The sequence below is a fragment of the Pseudochaenichthys georgianus genome, chromosome 10 (genome assembly GCF_902827115.2).
Source record: "Pseudochaenichthys georgianus chromosome 10, fPseGeo1.2, whole genome shotgun sequence".
Classification (NCBI taxonomy): Eukaryota; Metazoa; Chordata; class Actinopteri; order Perciformes; family Channichthyidae; genus Pseudochaenichthys; species Pseudochaenichthys georgianus.
Window position 1 is genome coordinate 22,746,554 of NC_047512.1, and position 23,643 is coordinate 22,770,196.

Consider the following 23,643-nt stretch of genomic DNA (forward strand, 5'->3'; position numbering starts at 1 on the left):
CTAATTCAACCCACTTAGAACATGACTCAACTTCTGCTTTGAACTGAGTGATGAACTTCAGATCTAATCATTTCCAGCTCCTCCTGTAGGGGGTGCTGAGGCACTGTGTCTCACCTGTCTTCTGAGGCCCGATGACGAGCAGTTTGGGGAAGCGGTCACATGTTTTCTCTTTGGACCAGATGTCCTTGTGCCTTTTGTCCTCACAGGGATCCTGTAGCCACGAAAAGATAAACATTCCTTTGTTTTAGGTGTGGTTCTGACAGAATTCATACAAACAAATACAGACATTTAACGAGACAAAATAACGCAAGTTTAGGTTCGTCTGGTTCTAACAAAGGAGACGTATTAAATAAAATATGTTCAGATGGGTAACAACAGAGCTCTCCATACATCAATAAATCATTGCATTACTCATTGCTTAAGACATACACACCCTGTTTCTGCATATTGGACGCACTGAGAAGCATTTAAGCTATTACTGCTTGACGTCAGATTTTAAAGGGATGCAATGTGTTTTGCACAATACAGTTGTCTGCCTTACTTTTATGTGATTGCATCATTCCATTACTGACATCTGTAAAAAATGACTACTATATGCTAATTTCACATGTCAAAAATCTTCCTCACCTGCCAGAGTGGATCCCTCTCGGAGGGGAACAGGCTGAAGTACTTCTGGGCCAGCTGGATGGGGGGCAGGGTCTGCATCTTCAGGTTGGTCCACGTCTGGAGGAACATCACCAGGCTCTTAAAGGTGTACAGGCCGAGCCGATCGTTCCCGTAGTTTGACAGATGGGTCATGAAGATACTAATCTGTGAATGGGAAGGAACACGCAGAGTAATATTTAGAAGGAGGAAAGTTAACTCAGTTTGGTTTAGGTGGTATGAACTGTGTATATTATTTAAACACTGAATGTTAATGTTCTGTCCCTATCCTGTTACTGAACTGCTAATTTAGTGTTTGAAGTAATTTGCGGTTTGTTCAAGTCTCTTTCCAACATGTGAAATATCTTATGTTGTTTGTTGTTTTATTTTAAGTCTATTTTTTTGTATTTCATGTGAGACTGCTGTGATGCCATTATGGCCAGGACTCAATAAGAATATCCTGTTCAAATAAATAAATAAATAAATAAGCAGTAATGATATTTAGTTGGCGTTGAAACAGTTGATGAATGTCAAACCTCACAGATCCTTTAATTACTTCAGAAACTAATCTCTTTAGTGCAAGTATAAACGAGAGGAATATTTACAGCAATCAAAAACGATTGCAATGTTCATATGAGCGCCTGGTTATGGTTTTATGGAAATTGTGGACTTATCCTTCAAAATGGGGCAGTATCCCTTGAAAGTCACTGAAAACAAGGATGAATGCTTTCCTTTCAGGCTTAAACATATGCACCAAATGTTGTGGAGAAATGGATACATGGGAAAAAACTGTTTAAAAAAGGTCAGCCTTTAAGAGGAATACAACTACAGACTATTATAGTCTGTAGTTGTATTCCTCTTAAAGTATAATACAGGGTAACATTTATATGGTATTTCTAAGAGTTTTGTGGGAATGCAAGTTGCCCATTGCTTGGCCGATCGGTAAAACATTAAACAGAGAGCCTGGTTCTTGAAAAGCAAACGTATATCGTGAGGATGAAAGCTTAGGAGCTGGTCAATATTTAGGAGATATTTTTGGAACGTGTTAAACATTCTGACATTGAAGAGGCACTGGAAGTGTGAGGCTGAAGGTCTGAAGACATTTGGTCATTTTTGCTGTGAGTAATGTGTGTCGAACCCTGTCTTATATGTGTGACAGCACTTGCGTTGTATTTTCTTTTCAAATTACATTTTTATGTCCAATTGCTGAACATAAAGTTTCAGCTTTAATCCTTTTTTAGTTAATTATTCATGTGGATTCAGATGTATTATATTATCATTACGTTTTGTAAGTTAAAAAGTGCAATAGGTTATATTTGAGGAGAGTTCTAATATGCATGCACAGTAACCTTTTTTGATCATCGCAAAACAAAACATTCTGATGAATGTGGCGCTAGATAAAAGAGGCTTTCATAGGAGGGTAGAAACAGAGAGCACGATGCAGACATCACTGTGTGAGTCACTGACTAGTCATTGTCCCGTCCCTCGTTTATATTTCAATTCACACCAGCAGTGTAATGGGTTTCCAAGCGTGCAAGACAAAAGCTGTGCTGTGTGGATGTGAATTTCACTCACAGGGTTCAGTAAAACAGTGAGGAAGAGCTCTCCTCCATTGATGAGCTTGTCCAGTTCGTTCGGGCTGCCTGGGTAGTCTTTATAGAAGATGGTGTGTGTGAAAAGACCACACGTCTGCCTGGGCAGCACCTGTAATTCAAACAAACACAAAGTTACAACAAAAAACAACACACATCCAAAAGAAATCACAAAGAAGTTCATTCAAACAAATAAACACACACCATCAGCCCTCCGCTGAGAGTGGCGCCGTCAGTACTCCAGGCGGTTACCACACACATTGTTTGCTCTCAATAACATTCATATTATGCAGCTCATCTAGCCAAAGCAAAGCTCTTATTCACTGTGAGTCTATATGGAAATTCATGGAAATGCGTTTACAGTTTGGAGTGTCTGGGGAAGTGAATATCAATCATCAGTAAGCAGTGGGGACTGTCCATTCAGACGGCGTTATCTGAAGGACGCGAGTAAAGCTCTGAGACCACACAGGCTGAATGCCAACACTACAAAGAAACTGGACTGAGGCTGCAGGCTTTCCTATCAGCGCTGAAGGTCAAACCAGGAAAGAATAGATAACATTTTTCTTCTTCTTCTTTGCAACCTCTTGAATGTAATCTCTTCGACTTTAATTCGGCACTCATAACTTATTTTATTCAGCACCGGCTAGCGCTGTGAGGTTGAATAGAGTGCAGTTTTTTCGGAGTGTTGACATTTCAGTGATTGGTTGTGTGCAGACACTTGCTATGCTGTTGCCAAAGATGTCCGTCTTCGTTATGGCGCTGAAGCCTGCGGGGCAGCGCTGCTCTGACAGGTGTCTCATGCAACACCGGCTCACTTCACTGCACTATCATCTCATAGCAAGACTAATGAGACGATTGCCATTCTCAGGACTTCTGTTGCCTCCGTGATATGCGCCGTAAATGAAAATAAGACTCTGCTCTGTATTTTAGGGGATGAGACTTAAGAAAGCAGAGGCGGAGAGGAAAGTTGGATGATGGACAAATGCAGGAAGGAGAGTAGCTGCTGGCGAGAATAAGCGCAAAAGAACTGGAGGAGGTGGAGATGGAGAGATAATGAATGAAGGAAGGATAGCATATGTAGATGGAGAAAGAGAACCCTGAAAGTGCTCAAGGTAATGGATGTTGAGAAGTCAAGTGGAGGGAAAGCATCGGCCAGAGGTAACGAGATAATGAGGCCTTATGGATGCGGTGTGTATGAAAAGTGTTCTTACGCTAATGCCGCTGTGGATGAAACCTCTGCGGAAGCGAGCGGGCTTCAGGTGGGGGTATTCCTCCGTGCTGGTCACCTTGATGCCCCACACCTTCTTCCAGGCGTCGTACAGCTGCAAATGAACAGGGTAGACGCCAGAGTGGTGGGGCGCCACCGCATAACCCATGTTGGTGGGGATCCCATGCTCCTGGAAGAGGGAAATACATGAGTTAGGAGTCGGAGAGAAGAGAAGAGCAAATTCAAAAAAAAAAAATTCTACCTGTAATGTTCCCAAGATACTAAGGCTCGAACGGATTCTTCATAAAAATTAAAACCACATTTTTTAAACGTTTTATAGTCAACATGTTTTTTTAACATTCATTCATTCATTATCACAATTTTGTAGTTTAGTTTGTAAAGGCCACTCCCCCGCTGGGTTCAGATTGTCTACATAAACATGAGGTATTCAGGACAATTATGCTTCTTTGCAATGCAGCCCAAATTCATTATATAGTTTACTTTTAGCTCTCTTTCATTCACATATATAGCATTTTTTATTCATTGGGATAAACCCCTTGAGATGCACCATCTCGTTTTCAAGGGGGTCCCGACAATAGCAACAACTTGCAGACATACATAAACAAAAAGACAAAATGCAAAACATGACACACAAGACAAACCACATACAGTCTGTTAAGTACAACTCAAGCAATGCATACAATCATTACAATTTGAGAGACAGTCGAGCAAATCAGTTTCATCAATATCAGTTTCATTAATAACAAGTGCAGACCAGTTGAAAGTGAGATGATAATGCATGTTTAAACATACCCATCAGACTAGGGCTGCTCAATTAATCGTATTTTAATCGCGATTACGATTATGGCTTGCAACGATTACGAAAACAACGTAATCGAAATAAAACGATAATTTTTTTATTATTACTTTTTTTTTTATTATTATTATTTTTTTTTTTTCCAGTTGAATTATGCTTAAAGTTCAGGGTAATCAACTGTTAAAAACATACTGTTCAAATGTTTTTTCTCCAATAAATTGATGTTTTCAAAGTAAATGGATAATCGGTTTTAATAATTGTGATATCAATTATTGACCCAGTGGAGTGAGTGGAATATGTTGAATATGTTTTACCAAAATGTTGGCTATATGTTAAGGAGTTTTCAGGTTGTGACAGTACACTGCAACATGTTATTATTATTTATTTAAATGTAGACATGAATGTATAATTTATATTATATTGGTTTTTCAGTTGATTACCCTGAACGTATAATTCAACAGTTAAAAAGTTCAAATTATTATTTGTATTTGTTTTAAAGTACAATAAATGGATGTTTTCAAAGTCAATGAATAATCGCATTTAATAATCGCAATTACAATTATTGACCCAAATAATCGAGATTATGATTTTTGCCATAATCGAGCAGCCCTACATCAGACCTTATCAAGTCACCTCCTACTGCTGATGCCTAACGTTTCATGTGTTTAAAAGGCGAAACGGGATGGAAAAATGTAATTGTTCTTCCTTTCACTGTCAGCATATATTTTTTATGTTTTCACGGGAGTAAGTGAACATGAAGGAGCCTTCACAGAGAGCTGTGAGATTTAGGGCAGACACATCTCCAGTCTGACTGAGCCAGCTAACAAACCCCACTGTGTCCTCCTGTCTTCTGGACATGTGTGCAGCATGAAATCTAATGGCAGTTGCAAATATATTTTTGACTGGGATTTAAAAAAAAACATGACTTTTTATGGCTGCACTGCGAACAGTAACACTCGTTGTTCTTTCACAAAGTGTTGTTGTCTTAAACCACACTTGCGGTTACTTCAATAACCACAAGGTATTCAACCTGGATTTAAATCTTAAGATTACAACCTTAGAAAATAATTAACACCTTGCCTATTTGAACACAGAAGACATGATAAGCAAGGATAACTCAGTGCTCAGAGCTGTGATCTGACCTTTGACCCTTGTGACTCACCATGGCAAATTTCTTGTTGAGCAACATCTGCTCAGCCAAAACGGACTGGTTGTGGAAAAGATGGGGCTGCATGTGGCTCCACATGTGAGGAAACCACCAGAACTCCTTCACGTAGGAAAGCAGCAGGTCGTCTCCCAGGTCCTCCTCATCAGACCCTGTTCATAAAAGAGAGGGTGGAAAGAAGGGAGAGGAGGGAGGTTAACAGAAGAGCAAGGGGTGAGGGGTTAAAGGGAAATGGAAAAAGAGATAAAAATGGACATGGACAAAGAAGAGGAGGAGGTGAAGTGGGGTCAGGGAGGAAATGAAAGTGTGAGAAGCAAGAGAAGAAGTTCAAATATTAAATTGAAGCACAGAAGCATGTAAGGGGAATAACGGCACCAAAATAAAGTTAGGGCATGAAGGAAAGAAGAGAAGTAGAGAAAATGTAATAATGTGAATCGAAACAGACATTTTATTTTTTTACATTTAGAGTATGATCTTATCTCGGCTTGATTTAACAGCAGCAAGGGGTTTTCTTCACAGGCAGCATCTTACCAGCGTGAAAGAATTTCCCTGAGTAGCCCAGATTGAAGGTGAAGTTGGGCACATGGGTGCGCAGCTCCCTTTGAGTCTCCAGCAGGGCCTGAAACGGTGGGAGGAAAGGAGCGCGAGTCAAACCACGTTGTGCTCATACTGGTGCACGAATGCATTAATGAGGATCCGTGAACACCGAAGCTCGAGTGTGCCCACATACATATTTCATTCTGCAAGTTTCTTTTGGTAAACATCCAACAACATCCACTCCCTCTCCTCACTCCTCTCCTCCATTCTGTTTGATATTTATCCTTCCTCTGATTCGGGTGTTTGTTTCATTTGATCTCCATGCTGGATGAAATTCCCAGCACACACCCTCTCTCACACTCACAGATTTCTCCGGTCTTGTCATCGATTGATTCGTTCCTAAAAGCTCGCTGTTGCGCTGCCAGTGAGGAGTCTTGATGCGAGCTACATATTTTCGTCTTCCACTCTCTGCCTCCACATGTGATCAGGCCGTTCTGCTCTGAGGGGACACAAGCAAGGAGCTTTTCAACATTCTTTGTATGTCCCTGGGCCCCCTGAAATATTCATCGCTGTGGAGCTTCTGTCACAGTGTGAGCAGTGGGGCCTGTCAGCTTTGAGCGGCCTACTGGGACGAATGCATTGAAAAGGAGAAGAGGAGACGAGGTTTCTGTTTGACTGGCAGAGGGTGGCACAGGCTATGTGTGAGGAAATCTTATATTTGAGCAAAGAGCTGTTTAAAAAACACTGGTTTATGAATACATTAGTGGGTTCAGTTTTCAACACTCATGCAGCAACTCACCTTCACATCAGGCACCTTCATGCGTGTGCCCTCTTTGCCCACAAAGATGTCGTCTATATCCACCAGGACGTAACGCTCCAGGGACAACGAGAGCCTCTTCCCCGTCAGAAAGGCCACAGCGTCCACGAACACCAGCTTGTGCAACCAGAAGACCAAGTTGTTGCCGAACAGGACCCTCTGGATGCCGTCATGGAGCCCCAGGTCCTGCACCACAGACGGGAGCAGAGCAGCGTTCTGCCCCATTGATGCCACGCTCTCAGCTGATTGGGTCTTGGCCAGCAACACAGGCTCGTATGTCGAGTGGTTGGACTGGAAAACAGTCCAGTCATCCCCGGGGAGGGGACCTGGCAGGGGCTGCCCGGATCGAGTGATGAAGAGCAGGGGGGACTTGGGGTTGACAGTGCAGTCCTTCAGACCCAAGTTGGAGTGAAGGAAGAGGGGGAAGCCTTTCAGCTGTGCACTGAGCAGACTGTTTTCATTGGCCTGATCAACGGAGAGACAAGAGAGAAACGGATGCATCATACACCACAGTGATGAAGACAGAAATGTATTGGATATAATTGTGTGAAATAAGGAATGTCAGGCCTATTGGAACGTGGAGGCATCAGGCAGCTTCTACCTGCTACGCTCAATCTGCTGTGCCCAGAGATTGCAGTTAGAATGAATAACCTCCTGCTGTGTCCTCTAACATTCAAAGATTTAGAGTTCAGCGATTATTCATAGAAATGTCTCCTCCATAATGCGCCTTTCTCAGATACTCTCACATCTCTACAGCCACAGATACTTAAGTCTGGCTTCCTCTTAATATCTTACCTCAAATGTCACCAGAATGCACGTGTGGGCGTCAGAAAGAGGATCGTAAAGTTGACATGCATTGTGTGGTGTCAACATCTACACAGATTGGATTTGGAGGCAGATGGAAATATGTGAATATTTAAAAAGATATGAGTGTTTTGATGACACTGGGTTTCTTTCATCTACATGTTTGGCCCCACTGACCCCATTGCTGTATGTGCTCATATTACAATTGTGAAATCAACCAATTGAATTATTTATGTTTTCCTTTGCTTTTCTTCTGACCTTAATTAAACCCAATATGAAGATACATTTGGAGTGCTGGCCTTTCTTTCCAGAAACTGGGCTTGGAAAAAATGATGTTTAAAATATTTGATCTAGCAAATGTTTCATGTTTGTTGTGTTTTATAGCCCATCTTCATTTAACTAAATATACCTTTTGTTCGCCAAAAACAGCACAGTCCGCAATTCACCGAGAAAGACATTTACAGAACGTAATCCTTAACAAAGATGTTATGTATGCCAAGTGTCCCTCTTATTAACAAACTGCTGTTAAAAAACAAACAATAACAGAAATACAGCTCAATTAGTATTATACAAGTGTGGATAAAGGGCTATCTGCATTTTTGCATACATTAATCTGTTTCTCTATGTATGTTTTATTATTGAAAGAGAGAACTTGTCGATAGTGGACTTCTGCAGCATGTCATCAGTCAAAATTATGTTTATAAGCAAGTCTAGGAAAATTAGGAAAGGTGCTGTACCAAGATAATTATTATTTTAAGTATGGGTTTTGAGTAGTTAAAGAGGGCAAAACGCACAGTAAGAGTTCACATAAAAACTTCACATAAACAAATATTTTTGATATCAATTCTTGTTCTAAAATTTGGTTTAAACGAATTGCGATCCAATATATGTAAGATAAGATAGATCTTGCATTTTGGTAATGCAACACAAATCACTACATATGTTTGTAAAAACCTAAAATCGGGCCTACAGTCATCTCTTGGGTTAATATAGCAGAGCAGCGCTGTGTTTCCAGGTCATTGGGATGCACCCCCTCGCTCTATTTCTCCTCTCCCAATAGCGGGTAAATCCCACCAGGCTCTCATTCCTAACCTTCACCTACACCGCCTTACATCACTGCACCACCATCTATTCCTCCATATCTCTATCTATATTCTTTCCATGGCTCAGAGATGGTGATTAAAACTATAAGACCTGAAAATAGGCCTCAGGCAAACAGTCTCGGCTAGGGATAACTGAGAGAGAGAGGAGAGAGAGATACAGAGGAAGAACGATGTACAGAGAAAGCAGGCTTTAGAGAAACTAAAACAAAGAAGAAAAAACAAGACACCTGGCAAGAAGAGTAAAGTAGACCAGATCGCAGAATAAAGGAAAACAAGAAATAGATAGAACATCAGAAAGAGTGATATGGACCAGGCAGGTCTTTCCAACCGTGTGAATCCAATCTCCTTAGAGACGCTAGAGCCAGATGGACAGGGCAGAAGGTGTCAGTGAGAGAAGGGAGGGGGAGGGGGAGGGGGGAGGGACGGAGTGTGGTGTTGTCCTAACCTTGAAGAAGCCAATGATGCCCACTCCATATTCCACGCAGTACTTGTCCAGCAGCTCTCGGTTCCAGGCGTCCAAGTTAACATACTTGAGAATGTTCTCATAAATCACCAGAGTGAAACGCCCCCTCTCTTTGTCCGTCAGTGTGGGCATGTCCCCTTTACCGGGGGAGATTTCAGTCCGGTACCTGAAGCGGCCAGACTCCAAGATGGCCACAATCTCCTGACCCAGTTGAGAATACTGGCTTTCCACAAACACCAGAACCACAGGATCTGTCCTGGCCCCTCCAGGATCCGCCCCCGGACCCCCCGGGACGCCCCGCAGAGGAAGTAGGCGCGACGGAGTGACCCTGGGGTCGTCGGAGTCGGCGGAGGCTCCCTCTGCCCCCGACACACCCCCTCCCGACGGCTCCAACTCCCGCTTGACGCCATAGAGGAAGTAGGCAGAGATGAAGACACTGACGGTGCAGAAGAGGAAGAGGAGGAGGAGGGAGGTCTGCAGAGGGAGGAGACGGACCAGCCGACGGAGGCGTGTCACGCATCCCAGCATCGTCTCACGCCACACCACTCCGCCCCACCAGCCCAGCAACACAGGGACAGTCTATCTCGGTGAGGATAGAAAACAGCGAGCAGGGGAACCTCACAAGAAACTCAGTCTTTCTATCGAGTTAAACACAAACAGCGTCAAGGGAGCAGCTGCAGCAGCTACTGGAGAAAGAAATGAGACGGTCTCACTTTGGCTCTCCCTCATATTGCAGCGCTGCTTATGTCACCATGGCAGAGAAATAGGGGCCCTTGGACCGCTGCTACACACTTGCGCCTTAGAGGGAAGGCTGGCTGGCCGAATCACTGGTGGAGAAAGATGATGGAAGACTCCATCACCTGTCCATCATGCGGACCTGCCAACCATGTCCTGGTGAGATTTCCCCCCGCTCTTTTGATTGGAGAATGATCTCTTGAGAAAAGCAATGTCATGCAGGTCATCTCATCAGCAGGATTCCCTCAGAATCGAATCTCATCACCTAGAAAAGAAACAACAAAAAGAAGAAAATGATGTCAAAATCTTAAAGCACAGCTCTATAGAACAAACGACATATTGCTTTCTGTTGTTGTGTGGGTTTAGCTGTGTGTGGGAGATGTGTGTATACTGCCAGTGCCAACGCTCTAAAAGTTCACTTCCAAAGTAGTCCCTGCATTCACCTACACACAGTTAAAGCTGCCAATTTCCCCCCACACACACACGCTCATAACCCCTGTGTGCGCAAACAAAAACACACACAAAAAACATTTGCTCACGCAGCCTCCACACAATCGATAGGCAGAATGTGAGTGACAACAAAGCCTGAGGGCGAGCCAATTCCTGATTCAGTCCGATAGGAATGTGCGACTGCATACAGGTGAAGCCATCACCCGCGGAGACACTCGCCTTCCATTTCCCTCAAATCCTCAACGGTATCAAGCCGAGAATGGAGCGCAGGAGAAAAGCAAGCATTCGGTAGGGAAGCAATCCAAGAGCAGAGGAGTGGGTGACGGTGACAGAGAGACCTAGCAACAGTAAGATCCTTCACTCCGGGAAAAAACCCCTTATCACACTCGATATACACCCCTACCCACTCTGCAGACCCATCATAATACTCCAGCCTTTTAGTCAATCTCCATCACGCCGAGTGAGGGAAGTACAAGATGCAGCATGGAAATGGTGTGAGCTTACAGATACATCATTTCTGCATTTAGGGGCTTGTGGGGAAAAGAGACAGAGCTTCATTACCTTTGCATGGTAATGTTCTGTCCAGTAAGCCGGAGAGCTACCGAGGTGCCCACATTAGACCTTTTATAAAACCCGAGACCACATTAGAGTAGAGTCACAACCCTCTCAACCCAAAGACATTAAACTGTGACCACCAAACCCATCAAGACTCATCCGACACAAATCAGACATAAAATAGATTTGATAATGCCATCAAAGGGTTTGTTAGTAACACTATAAACTGAGGTTTGATTAAAAGGCGGCTAACAGTAAAAATACAAAAGTGGCCATCCTGTGCTCAGTGCAGTGGATCCTATGAGCTGCAACCATCCATCTGATAGATTTACAATCAATAAATGATTGATTGTTCACGACCTCATTGGAGATAAAGCTCAGATAATTTCAGACACTCCCTATAGATAGTCCTTTGATTGAATACTTTATCATTCATATAAACAGAGTACTATTAAATTCAGCCCATATAGTGTCCCTTAGATGTAATCAAGGTCAGCATTCTCTCGTGTAGCTCTGCCCCCTCCAGCCTTCCAGCGAAGCTTATCAGGACGCCTTTCGGTGTCCCTGCAAGAGCTGAGGAAGAAATCACACTTCCATTTCTCTGAGTCGTGTCCAAGTTTCTTCTTTGCAGGGAGGCAGAGTCTAATGTAAAGAGAGGCCGTGAAAAAAACTGTGGGCGTTCAGAGAATGTATCGCAGCCAAGCAGACAAAAACCAACAGCCCTGGTCTCTTGAAGATCCCCCCGGTACCTTGTTTGTTTGTCTTTTAAAGGGTATCGGGGTTCGTGTCATGGCATATCAAAGTATGATTAGCCACAGGAAGCGACTGCTGCTAGAAACAGTGAAGCAGAAGAGAAGCCAGGGGAGACAACACCCGACAACAGTTCTCAAGGTCTTTTGAAGACAATACAAAAATAAATAATTTAAACTTTCTCATTAAAAAAATTCCTATCAAAAATAAATTGGCCTCTATATACCTCAATATTATTAAACTGTTTTGTTCAACTAATCGACCAAAACACAATTGAATTAAAAAGGTGCATTGTGGATTTTTCCTACAATCAAACAATACTTGTGTTTACTTTAATTGTTTAACAAAACTTGAAAAAACACTTTTTGATTGTGATTCTGAGCCTACATTTTTAACTTGCCATCGGTCACCTTTTCCATCTCCTTCACTGGTGCATTGCTGCATTTCTTGGCGCACTACCGTCACGTGTACATCATTGGAACGGTGTAAAACCATCACATCCTGATGCGTAGTTGCGTACCATGATGCCCTTGTGCAGATGCATGAGACGTGTTGTATATTGATATAGCAAAAATAACTTTCTCAAAAAATGCAATCATTTAAAACAAATCCAGCTCCACTCTTTAGAAAGAAGGTCACCTTAAAGTCATTTTCTGTTAATGATTCATCTGAATGGATGTTATCTCGGTCTGAAGGGCGACAATGAGCTCTGCCCTGACACTAAGGACACTGTTGACAAGGCTTAGGAGCAGATTGAATGCCGACACAACACAAACAGCGCAGAGGCACAGAAAACCTCACTTCTTGCCCAATTCGCAGCAGTGATGACCGCCTCCCAATGTTGACCTTCAGACTGAGCCGCAGAGAGCTACAACCAAAGGAAGGAAGGCAGAGGGAGAGTGTGAAAGCCTGAGAGGGGGAGTCAGAGACGACGCAAATAGAGGGAAAGCTCAAGGCCTGGAGTGTGAAGCTCCAGCTTTGAGATTGGGTCAGCTAAATAGAGAATACATTAGACTATAATGGAGATGAGGATATAGCACTGACCAAACAGAATAATGGTTAATGGATCTTAAATGTCTGCATGGCACGCCCATATCACCTAATGTGTCTTCTACTTCCTGTGCTATGTATTGTATACCTTAGAAGAAGCCAAGAAGATACAACCGCAAACATCTCCGTACTCCTTCCGCCAAAATAATTGATGAAAAGTGTAGAGGAGGAAGAGAAGAGAACATGAATATTTCATGTTTAGCTGATGAGGTTAGCCAGCAGACATATCTCTGAGGTAAAGAGCAGCCGAAAGGTGCGTAGAGACCAGAGTGTGTCAGTCTGCCACAGAGAGTCAGGTGGCAGATGGAGACTAATGCGTACTTGATAGCCAACCTTTTTTATTCTCAAAAGATGGAAAGAACAGAGGCTGAGTATGAGCTCTGTAATTCTGCACGTGAACTAAAGGTTTCCCTAAATGGAGATGGTAGAAAGACCAATAACAGAAGAAAAGAACAGCAAAGGGAAAGGAGGACATGAGTGTAAAAGGGAGACAAAAGCAGATTAAAAAGGACAAGATGATCGACAACCAAACCTTGAGAGAAAAAAACCAGATTGGTGGGGGAGAAAGGAGCAGGAAACTCACCCCTAAGGCAACCATAAATCTCGAGGCTTTGAAAACATCAATTAAAACAGTCCCCTCGTTATTTTATAGCAGCTGAAAGATGGTGACAGAAGGAAGTGGCGGCATAAACAATAGCAGGTGACGGCCGAGAGGACAGACAAATGCTTTTCCTCGGGGTGGGTGGTCACTAAAACCTGCTCCCTCTACATCATGGGAAGCAGGCCAGAACCATACGGCTAGATTAACGAGAGGCGACGAGGAACAGGGCAGCAGAGCCTCAGCTGTAACAACTCCCTGGATAAACAATGCTAAGGTTGGCCATATGCAGCCTCACACGTCCTGTCCACTCTTCCCCCCGCCCTCCTCCTCCCCCTCCCTGACACTGCTGTTGCACTTCTTTTAAAGTGTGTATAGGACCAAGTGTCCCAGGGCTTGTGGAGAGTGTTAGTACATTAACACTGTCGGCCAGGGTCGGACTAGCCGTGGGTGATCCCTTCGACAAATAAACTTTTAAGAGGAGAGCTGGACCCTCAGAGCCCCTCAGGACATAACAGTATCCTCTTCTCCCCCCCGCCCGCTGCCCCCTGTCTCCGACCCCTCGCCACTGACTGACAGAAATAAACGATGACCCTCTGTGTTCAATCACCACAGGCCTTGGCAACCGCACGCTCTCCATGGAAACGGTGGAGTTACGTTGTGTTCAGAGGCATGGAAACTGTGCAGAAGGAAATAGAGGCAGGGCGGTAATCCATGGGACACTCGTCAAAAGGCTACTGTGGTTGTCACTTTTCCGCCTTTGTCTGGGCATACAAGTGCATGTACCACAGCGGCTCGATCAGAGTGGGGACACACCCGAGAGACTCATTAAGAGAATCAAAATTGTCCCTCTACAAAGCATGCGTTCGTCTTTTATTCCTGAGCAAATATTAGTGAGCTTTTGTGCAAACACTCAGGCTTCACAAAGGACAAAAACAACTTTGATCTGGCTGTTTGAATTGTACATGGGTCAAGGTTAAGAATTGGTCAAAAAGACGCCGATGTAATCCCCAATCGGTAATCCTGTTCATCTCGACACTGCAAACAGCACCAAATGGGCTTTAGCCAGCTCTGTTACTGTGTGAGATGCCTTGAAGGGATTACGAAAAGAGACACAATAGAGTGATGAAGGCGGGGATTGAACATTGTATTGAGAGTGATCAAAATTCGATGTTATCTTTACTCCTCGCTGTGTCGGAAAAAGGGTGCATGAGTTACTCACCCGTAATAAACAGCTACAAGACCACTGTGCAGAATTCTGCACCACAAGCAGCGAGAAGCAAACCTAAAGCGAATTTCTGTATTTGCATTCAGCCTCCTACCCTTTCTGGAGAGAGATTAAACTTCAAAAAGCACAGTTTTTCATATTTCTTTTGAAGCACATCTAAAGCAACAAACAAGCACCCACGAGGAGCAGGGACTCGCCCTCTTAAAGAGGTTACATCTTGAAAGCCACAGTCACAGGTTTTTCTTCCTTTCCTTAAGCCAGCCTTGTCATTCATCAATATAGAATCAATCAATCGGAAATTTGAATTTAATTTATGCATTCATTGTGGTGAGTGCGATTAAAGGCTTAGACCATGAAATAGTGTGGAGCGCGTCACCGTATTTTCACTCCAGCTTGAGCCTCCCACCCTACAGCCAGCCTGAATGCACAAGCAGGCAGTTTCATTTTAGTTGCAGACATTAACACGACACTTCCTTCTCCCTCTGTCTCATCAATTCATTTCATGCCACTGCGTGAAGGACAGAGGACTCGGGAGGGAAATGTAGTTTTGCCTTCTAATTCCCCAGAAAGTGACCATTTCAGACCATTTCCTGTACCAAACCATGCGGCTGAATTATCACATCCTTTTTCAGCGCCTCAATTTACTGTCCCCAAGACTGAGGCAATTTCACAGAAGAAAAATGCCTTTTCTCAATTTTCCCGTGCCCCTCGAGTTGCATCTCAAGGCCCTACTTGAAGACCTCGGTCCCAGCGCTGTCGTAATTGAAATGATTGCAATGTTATTCTTTGACACAGTAATGGGACGAGGAGGCAAAGACTCATCTTTAAATCCAGGCAAGGGAGTGCAATCTTTTCCTAAGAGCAATTATGAACAGAATGGGGACGACAGCTTAAAGTATGTTCAATGAATTGGGGCATTTCTGTACCACTGCTGTTCTGTATATATATACAGCACAAGATAAAGGGCTCAGACTTCCATTACATGAGATCATGTCAGATCACATCAACACAGATATCATCCGCTATGACGATAACCTGAGCAGGCATAGGCATAATGGCGTGATTACGCATTCATATTATGTGGGGAAGATTAGGCCCAAGATGAATAAAAACACAGGGCAGAGAATAAAATATACATGGCACTCTCAGAGTCTTTTTCATCTTAGAAAATGCTCCCAAACCTCCAGTTCCTTTAGATCTGGGATCTCAAGCAGGAGGGATCTGAGAGCGGCAGGAAGTGTAAAATGGATTACCTCACTGTGTGAAAAGCAGTATGGATGAGCTGTGGGAGCCAAGGGAAAATGGTGGCAGGGTGGAGATGAAGCGAGGTAGGGCCATTAGGGAACGGTGGAGCAGAGATGTGAAATGGAGACTTTCCTCAGCGGATATACTCCTCTGGGTGGTGGGGTGGAGTGGAGAGAGCAGAACACCTTCATCAATAGCCTCGATCGCAAAAAACAAAAAGCACAGCTTACTCGTGTATAAACACACTGCTCCTGCTGATAACCACCGGCAGCTCTACCACAGTATATCTATTTATAGACACTGTGTGCCCCATTTACAGGCATTGGGACACTGGATCTGTACAATAAAAAACAGTGGGGGCCATGGAAGACATCATTTGTATACTGCAGACCTTTATTAGTCACTTTTAGGCACCGACGGCACAGAGAAAAGACAAAGACGCGTATAGAAAATACTGTGCTGAAACTCCATTAGGACGGACTGTTGACCCGTTATTATTTGTAAACGCCGACGGACCCAAACACGCGAGGTGTCATGTCTAAATTAACTGCCATCCAAGTCATGTGACTACACTGCAGACAGACTAATCAGAGAAAGAGAAATAATTGACCCCACTTTGAAAGCTCTGCACATGATTTCAACTTTGAGTGGCATTGTAAAACATTACCCAGCGGATAAAGGATCTCCTGTGGTGTGTGCAATTGAAATACATAATAATTTCCTTTTTTTGATGGTTCGACATCATGCATATGGATGTCCAGCAGGCTTGAAATTAAGGCGGTGGCATGTTTATGTGTGGAAATTATAGGAAGTACCTGAAGCGATGAATAACCCCCACGCTCATTTTATTTCATAACAATAAAAAAGGTAAATTCCAAGTAAAGTGGGATCCATCCAAGTCTATTGGATTTGTGAGAGGAGAAATCGGCTTGTAGGGTCTGGGAGAGCCAGCGCATGCACAGGGAGGAGGTGGCTGAGGCAGGGGTTGGTCATTTATCATTTTTGTCAGTCCTAGGAGAAGAGGGAGGTGGGGCACGGGGGCTTTCATATAAATTGAGTGTAGGTGGAATCAATGTGGCGTTGTTGGCGAGAGGAGGGGGGGCGAGGGAGCCAGATCAATGCTGGTGGGAGTGACTGTTTGTTCCCATTGTTTATCTACTGTCATCTCAGGACGCTGCTGAAGGACAGTGAGCATGGCGGGCAGCACAACATCTCCATCGGGACTTAGGATTGGTAATTGGTCTCTCCTTATACAGACAATGAACATCACTCGGAGGTGAACGTCATACTGCTCGTGTATAAGGCACGTGTGTGTGTGTGTGTGTGTGTGTGTGTGTGTGTGTGTGTGTGTGTGTGTGTGTGTGTGTGTGTGTGTGTGTGTGTGTGTGTGTGTGTGTGTGTGTGTGTGTGTGTGTGTGTGTGTGTGTGTGTGTGTGTGTGTGTGTGTGTGTGTGTGTGTGTGTGTGTGTGTGTGTGTGTGTGTGTGTGTGTGTGTGTGAATATGCGAGTGAGCGTGGGAGTTGGGGGGGTTGTGAGTGGAAGGGGCAAGAACAGATAACCGTGGTTTCATGGTGCAGTGTCTGCTGATCAAATCAACGTCCTATTGAGCAGAGAAAACCCTATCCTGAGCGACACAGATTCTCTGACGAAAGGACAACAGTTTTATTAAGACCTTAATTCCTGTTGGGGAACAGCAATAACAGATCTGCTGACCTGACTTGAACCAGAGATGCTATCGAACAACAACGCTCGCAGATGAATAAAAGAAAAACTATCAAACTAATAATAAACCCCCAGGCATGCTGTGACACGGCCAGTGGCACAGACATAAACAATATAACCATCTTATCTACTCAATCATTGTTTCAGAGACTGAGGGGAAACGAGCACGTAATAGGGATAAGAACAATACCTGCTCATGAAATGATGATGAGCTAGATTCGAGGCCGCCCAGTGAATCTCAGGTATCATCATTCCCAGGGGAGCACTACCGCTCCCTTCCTCTTTCCTCCCCCCCTTTCCACACCTGCCTCTTCCATCTTCTCTTCTTTCATGTCCAGATAAGAAACGGCCCGCACTGATCTGACTGTGATTCGCGCAGCAGAAATGCGTTCCCATGGGAATATCACGGTGCGGGAGAATAGCTGACACAAGAGATGAGATTCTGTTGTGCTGCCCATATGTTTGCCTGCAAGATCAAAACAGATAGGATTTTTCCTCCTGCATAAAAATGTGCTCATAATCATCAGTTCGCTTTCAGAGCACAGTCAAAAAACAATAATAAATGGATGGAAGTGGAAATGTCTCGAGAAGGCTGAATACTGTATGTTTTACATAAACAAACAGTTCACACTCGACACGTGCCCCATCGCGCTAATTGCAGGCAATAAATGTGTGAAAACTCCAACTTCACAGAACTCAAATACCCAGCCCCATGATTGGTTTATCGCAATAACAATAATTATACTCCCAATTGTAGCCCCGGTCATGAATCCTATTACAAATCCTGTGTGTGTTTGAAACTGAGTCTCAGCTCCAGCTTTTCTCTCCCCCTCATAATTTCTGCCTTAGTCAAGGTTTTTAAAACACAAGCACAGTGAAGCATCGCTACACAGCCCAGTAATACAACGTGGCAGTTGTCACCCTTAGACTGTTTCTTTGCTGTTTGCTGTGATTGTATTATCTACAAAAAGATCTACAAATATAGGATGGATTACCACTGAAACAATCCCACAACATGCTGGTGATGGGAAGGCCACAATTATTTTTAAATTTGTTTTATTGTTTTATGTCCTATATATATTATGTTGCATTGTTGGAGGAGCTCGGGAAAAGGCACTGATTTGTTAGCTCTATATGTGATGTATGGATATCATTATCAGAATATTGTAAAAAAAATAAATCATAATGATTTATTCAAGGAGGCATAATCAGTGCATTTGCTTCTCAAAAGTTGCATAATAAGTGGAAATAAGAGCAGCTGTGGGAAGGCGTAGAAACTTAACAGCTGACATGTTTGTTTCAAAACCACAAAGGAGGTCAAAGGAAAATGTTAAACAATAACAAGAAAATAGCTTAATTTTCCCTTAGGTTCAGCAATTAAAAAAGGACTGGATCGGGCACAGTAGTGTCCTTGCCAAGAAAACAGTCCTAAAAAAGGAGAATCTCTGCATTGAAGGACACAAGTGTGACGGCCACGAGAGGCCTCAGGGTTTCATGACAGACAAATGGGAGACACTGTGCATTCAAAAACTGTTGCCTGGGGGATTCGCTAGTCACAGTGTTAAAACACAGCTGTAAAGAGAAAGCCACTGTAAAAAAAAGAAAACTTGCATTACAACTCAGAGAGTGGTTACCAGCAGGCATGGGGGAGAATCTGAAACTGAAGGAGGTTTAAAAGTGCAATGAGAAGTAAATGCAGCTGTTTGGCCATTATAAAAGCTTTGTTTCCCCACCATGAAGTCTGGTTCTACTACCGTGCTGTGGAAATGCTTCTTTCAACAGTACTTGGCAACAGAAAGAAAGTACAGGAATTCATCAAGAACCTATAGGAAAAATGGCTTAAGTACGACAGAAGACAGTGACTTGAGGGAACATTTAACAAACTTTAGCCAAATCCCACACAGGGAATGGTCCTGAAGTGGCGGGGTCCAGACCTCAACCCAATTAAGAATAATCTACAGTTCATGAAACTAGACAGAGCTTGTTTATATGCGCTGGGACAGACCTTTCCCACAGTCATGAGTCAGTGAATGTTGCCAAACTAATACTTACTGATATGAATACATTTTTGCGCTATCACTATTGAGCTTGTGTTTTTATCAGTTAATTAGTATAAAAAAAACACTTATATTCAATGTATCCAATAAAAAACCCGAAGGAAGGTGAATATTTCCTCCCACATTATACCCTGTCTCTCAAGACTCCCATGTTCGCCAAGATTAACACCGCTCTGCCACGGCTCACAGTTCCTTTTTTACCCGCTCAAGTCTTAAATCGGCAACTGGTGTGGACTCTGTATTTTTCTGCCCCTCTCTGAAGCACTCTACCTGTCTCCATGCTGCTCTCCCTTTCTCTGTTCTCGTCCTGGACCAGAGGTTGAGGCATGTGTGGGTGTCACAGAGCTGACAGGTCTATCTGGGCTCTGTCTACTGTGCTGGCTCTTCCCATTTCCCCTCTTCACTGCCTCCTCTACAGCTGCTGTGTATCCTACCATGACACCGCGCGCACACATGCACAGACACACAGACACACACATAGAATATCAGCTTACAGAAGGGGGTAGCTGAGGCCTGAGCAGGGTCAAACCTCCAAGGGGCAGCAGCATGCATGGTGTCTGTACTGGACAACACTTTAAGATCAAAATAACATTTCCTTATTTATTTCTTTAGAGGGAACCAGGCCAATGGAGGGAGGGAGGAGCGGAGAGAGAGAGAAAGGTGTATTTATGTGGGAAGAGAGCTATGCTTTTTCCTGTCAGTTCAAGGAAAGCCTGTCAGAATTATGGATTAAACGTCTCTGTGCAGCCTCACACACACACACACACACACACACACACACACACACACACACACACACACACACACACACACACACACACACACACACACACACACACACACACACACACACACACACACACACACACACACACACACACACACACACACACACACACACACACACACACACACACACACACACACACACACACACACACACACACACACACACACACACACACACACACACACACACACACACACAGTTTAATGGTGTGCATGTATATGTGTACTCAAGTGTAGATGTGTGCACATTTAAGTGTTGCTGGTTGCATCCGGCTTGACGATGTGATATGGGTCGAAACAACCAATTTGAAAAGCAGACTGTCATATAGTGTGTTAGCCATGTAAAATCTAAAATCTGTCTCCTGCCACATCCATAACTGGCCAGCAGCTGCTGAAGTCAACGCGGTTCAGCAGCCACACGCCGTCACCATAAACCCTATGTAACACATTTCTCATTTGCAACGCCTATCAACCATTTGCTCTCCTGAGCACACAAACAGCCGTGCACACACACACACACACACACACACACACACACACACACACACACACACACACACACACACACACACACACACACACACACACACACACACACACACACACACACACACACACACACACACACACACACACACACACACACACACACACACACACACACACACACACACACACACACACACACACACACACACACACACACACACACACACACACACACACACACACACACACACACACACACACACACACACACACACACACACACACACACACACACACACACACACACACACTGGTGGGCTGTTTTCCATCCCGCTGGCTGTAACAGGTGTGTGGGGGTAGGAAGTAGTAAGCTGATCCAGCCATGAAGACCAAGTCCTTCCCCTCTCCTGCCAAAACATCCCCAGTCCCAGTGCTATCCTTCACCTCCTGAAGGGAAACTTCCAATCAGTTCAGCAGATCAATACAGCCTAGCCTCAGGATACGAGGCTCTGAAGTTAACTAGGAGCACTTAAGGAGAGGGGATCTGTATTGATCACAAAGGGTTGATGAGGCTAGGCTTTTTTGAGAAAGGAAATGTGTGATGCAGTCACTTAGTTGATACAAATTGGTAACTCACTTAATTGCTGCTGAGGATTCTTTGTGACTATTCACAGTGCATCGCCTTGCGGTTTGACTGTCTCCACAGAGGTGAATTAGGCGAGATGAAATAATGATAACGGCTCCTCAGTCAGAGGAGAGCACAGTGCCACAATGAATCAGTGCAGACCAGAGCTAGAAGACCAGAAAGAACACTAACTGCTTAATCTTTTATAGATACACAGGTAAATACACTGAGTATGATAAGGTTCAGAATGCCACAACATCTTTTCTCCAATATCAATTATTCAGCATTGCCTTTCCTAACCCTTTAATTATACATCTGTGTAGGAACAACAAAGGCTAAGGATGTACACTGTGTGCCGGCTTAGAAAGGCCATGACAATGAGACCGTATGGGGGAACTTTAGCCTTTAGGTAGGGGTAGGAGGAAGACGGAAGCAAAAAGGCATTCGGGCAGCTTTGCCCTGCTGTCGAGCTGTCATTCATGATGTGTCAGCCTCACCCACTGTGTGATCAGAGATCAAAGGGTTAACTGAAACGCTGGCCTATAGCCCTGTGCTTACATTATTCAACAGCTTGTTACAACAGCCTGCTCCCTGATCTCACACACAGCCAGAAGGAGCTGGAAACTCCATGGAGGGGAACATGAGGGGCGAATAGCCGGATTAAGAAAAAGGGATGACAGAGAAAGCGGGAGAAGAAAGATGGGAGAAGGGTGGAACTGAGGGATGTGAAAAAAAGTTGAGGCGTGGAGAAAAAAGTAGGGATTCAATAGGATGAAAAGAGGTATTGAGAAAAGGGAAGGATGAGAAAGTGGTGAAAGATAGTGAGAGAGCACAGGTGGACAGACAATCTGCTTGTTGCCCAATATGGACGTTTAACCTTTGACCACATACCTAATGTGTTAGCTCAGTTTACCCTGAGGGATGCAGAGGTTTCATTTCCAAACTTCTCAAAACAGAAAAACACTACAGTCCATTCTTTACAACTAAATGATGATGAACTGGAACTATGATGGAAAGCCTTTCCTTACATAAAGGTTCAAATACTTGTCTTTTTACTACTTATTCCCCATAAGACACTGAAATATTGTCTGGTAGTGAGTTGGACGAGGTAATGTTAAAAGCATCCAGTGGCTTGAGGCTCTTCTGAGATATTACTCAGAGACGCGCAAAACAACAAAGCAAAACAACAAAGCAAAACAACATCCATCAGACGAGCACCGATCTGACAGCGACCATGTTTTGGGAGCGCCCTGTTTATAGTCCCAGACTCACGCCGCTGCTCAGTGAGCGGGCTTCTTTGTTCATTAATTGATTGGCCTCCCCTGCTGGGCCTCAGTAACTAGGTTACGCAGATCCATGAAAGGAAGAGGATTGCCCCCCCCCCCCCCCGTAAAAGGCGGAGGACGAATAGACAACTCCTGGGTAGGAATCAGAGTGTTAATATAACTAATGGAGTGAGGACGACAGTAACTTTATTGAAATCACCCTCATCTAATTAGAGCAAGCAGCTGATGAGAGTAAAGAGGGACGGGAAGGAGGGTTGGATTTCATTATGCAAGGGTGATGTCACCGTCGTATCAACTGAATGGGTGAGGCTGCGGAAAGGTGAAGTGATGGTTGTGAGGGGGAGAGATACAGCGTAATGTTCATTATTCAGCTATCACACACACACATCACACACAGACGGGAACTTGTAACATCACGTCACTTTGCTCACTGTACCTGACGTCTGCTGATATAATGGAAGCAGGTTATGGGAAGTGCAGAGGTTGTTGTGAACATCGCGCTGAGGTCACAGACGCTCGCTCTCACTGAAGCACTCGCCTTGATGAGACCAAGTGACTTCTGAGACAAGGGGGATGGCTTCACAGCGATGAACACATGTACTAGCTTTGCTCTAATGAAAGGCTGTAATGGCAACGTTTTACTGATTACTCAAGGTTTAAACTTTTCTCTCTATATAATACAGGACCAGGAACAACTGCCATTCAAAAGTTCCTTAAATACCAGAGAAATTACAAATGTAAAAATGCCACTTCATCTAGTAAATCTAGTTGCCACAGTTACTGCGACTCCTGGGAGTCACCACTGGCTGATTTGGTCCCACGTGTGTGGGCAAAGAACAATTTTGCAAATAAGCTTTTGGTCAGAAAACGAGTGTCAGTCGTCATTTTGATTGTAGGGCTTATAACTCTGGGGGGAA

The 23,643-nt window shown here is 43.9% G+C and overlaps 1 protein-coding gene across 2 annotated transcripts in view; it reads right to left on the bottom strand.

Annotated features, from left to right (window-relative positions):
• ndst1a (N-deacetylase/N-sulfotransferase (heparan glucosaminyl) 1a) overlaps positions 1–23,643 on the bottom strand; it is a 42,319-nt gene that overhangs the window by 5,407 nt on the left and 13,269 nt on the right. Inside the window, exons 1-9 of one of the 2 annotated variants that reach the window (XM_034092595.2) lie at positions 19,808–19,879; positions 9,130–10,147; positions 6,760–7,242; positions 5,955–6,042; positions 5,421–5,575; positions 3,446–3,631; positions 2,218–2,346; positions 628–810; positions 115–211 (exon numbers count right to left, since the gene is read on the bottom strand). In XM_034092595.2, coding sequence (XP_033948486.1) covers positions 115–211; positions 628–810; positions 2,218–2,346; positions 3,446–3,631; positions 5,421–5,575; positions 5,955–6,042; positions 6,760–7,242; positions 9,130–9,675 — 1,867 coding nt within the window. In that variant the 5' untranslated portion in view covers positions 9,676–10,147; positions 19,808–19,879. Of the gene's footprint in view, positions 1–114; positions 212–627; positions 811–2,217; positions 2,347–3,445; positions 3,632–5,420; positions 5,576–5,954; positions 6,043–6,759; positions 7,243–9,129; positions 10,148–19,807; positions 19,880–23,643 lie in introns of those variants that run through there. The other variant, XM_034092594.2, reaches the window with a different exon arrangement.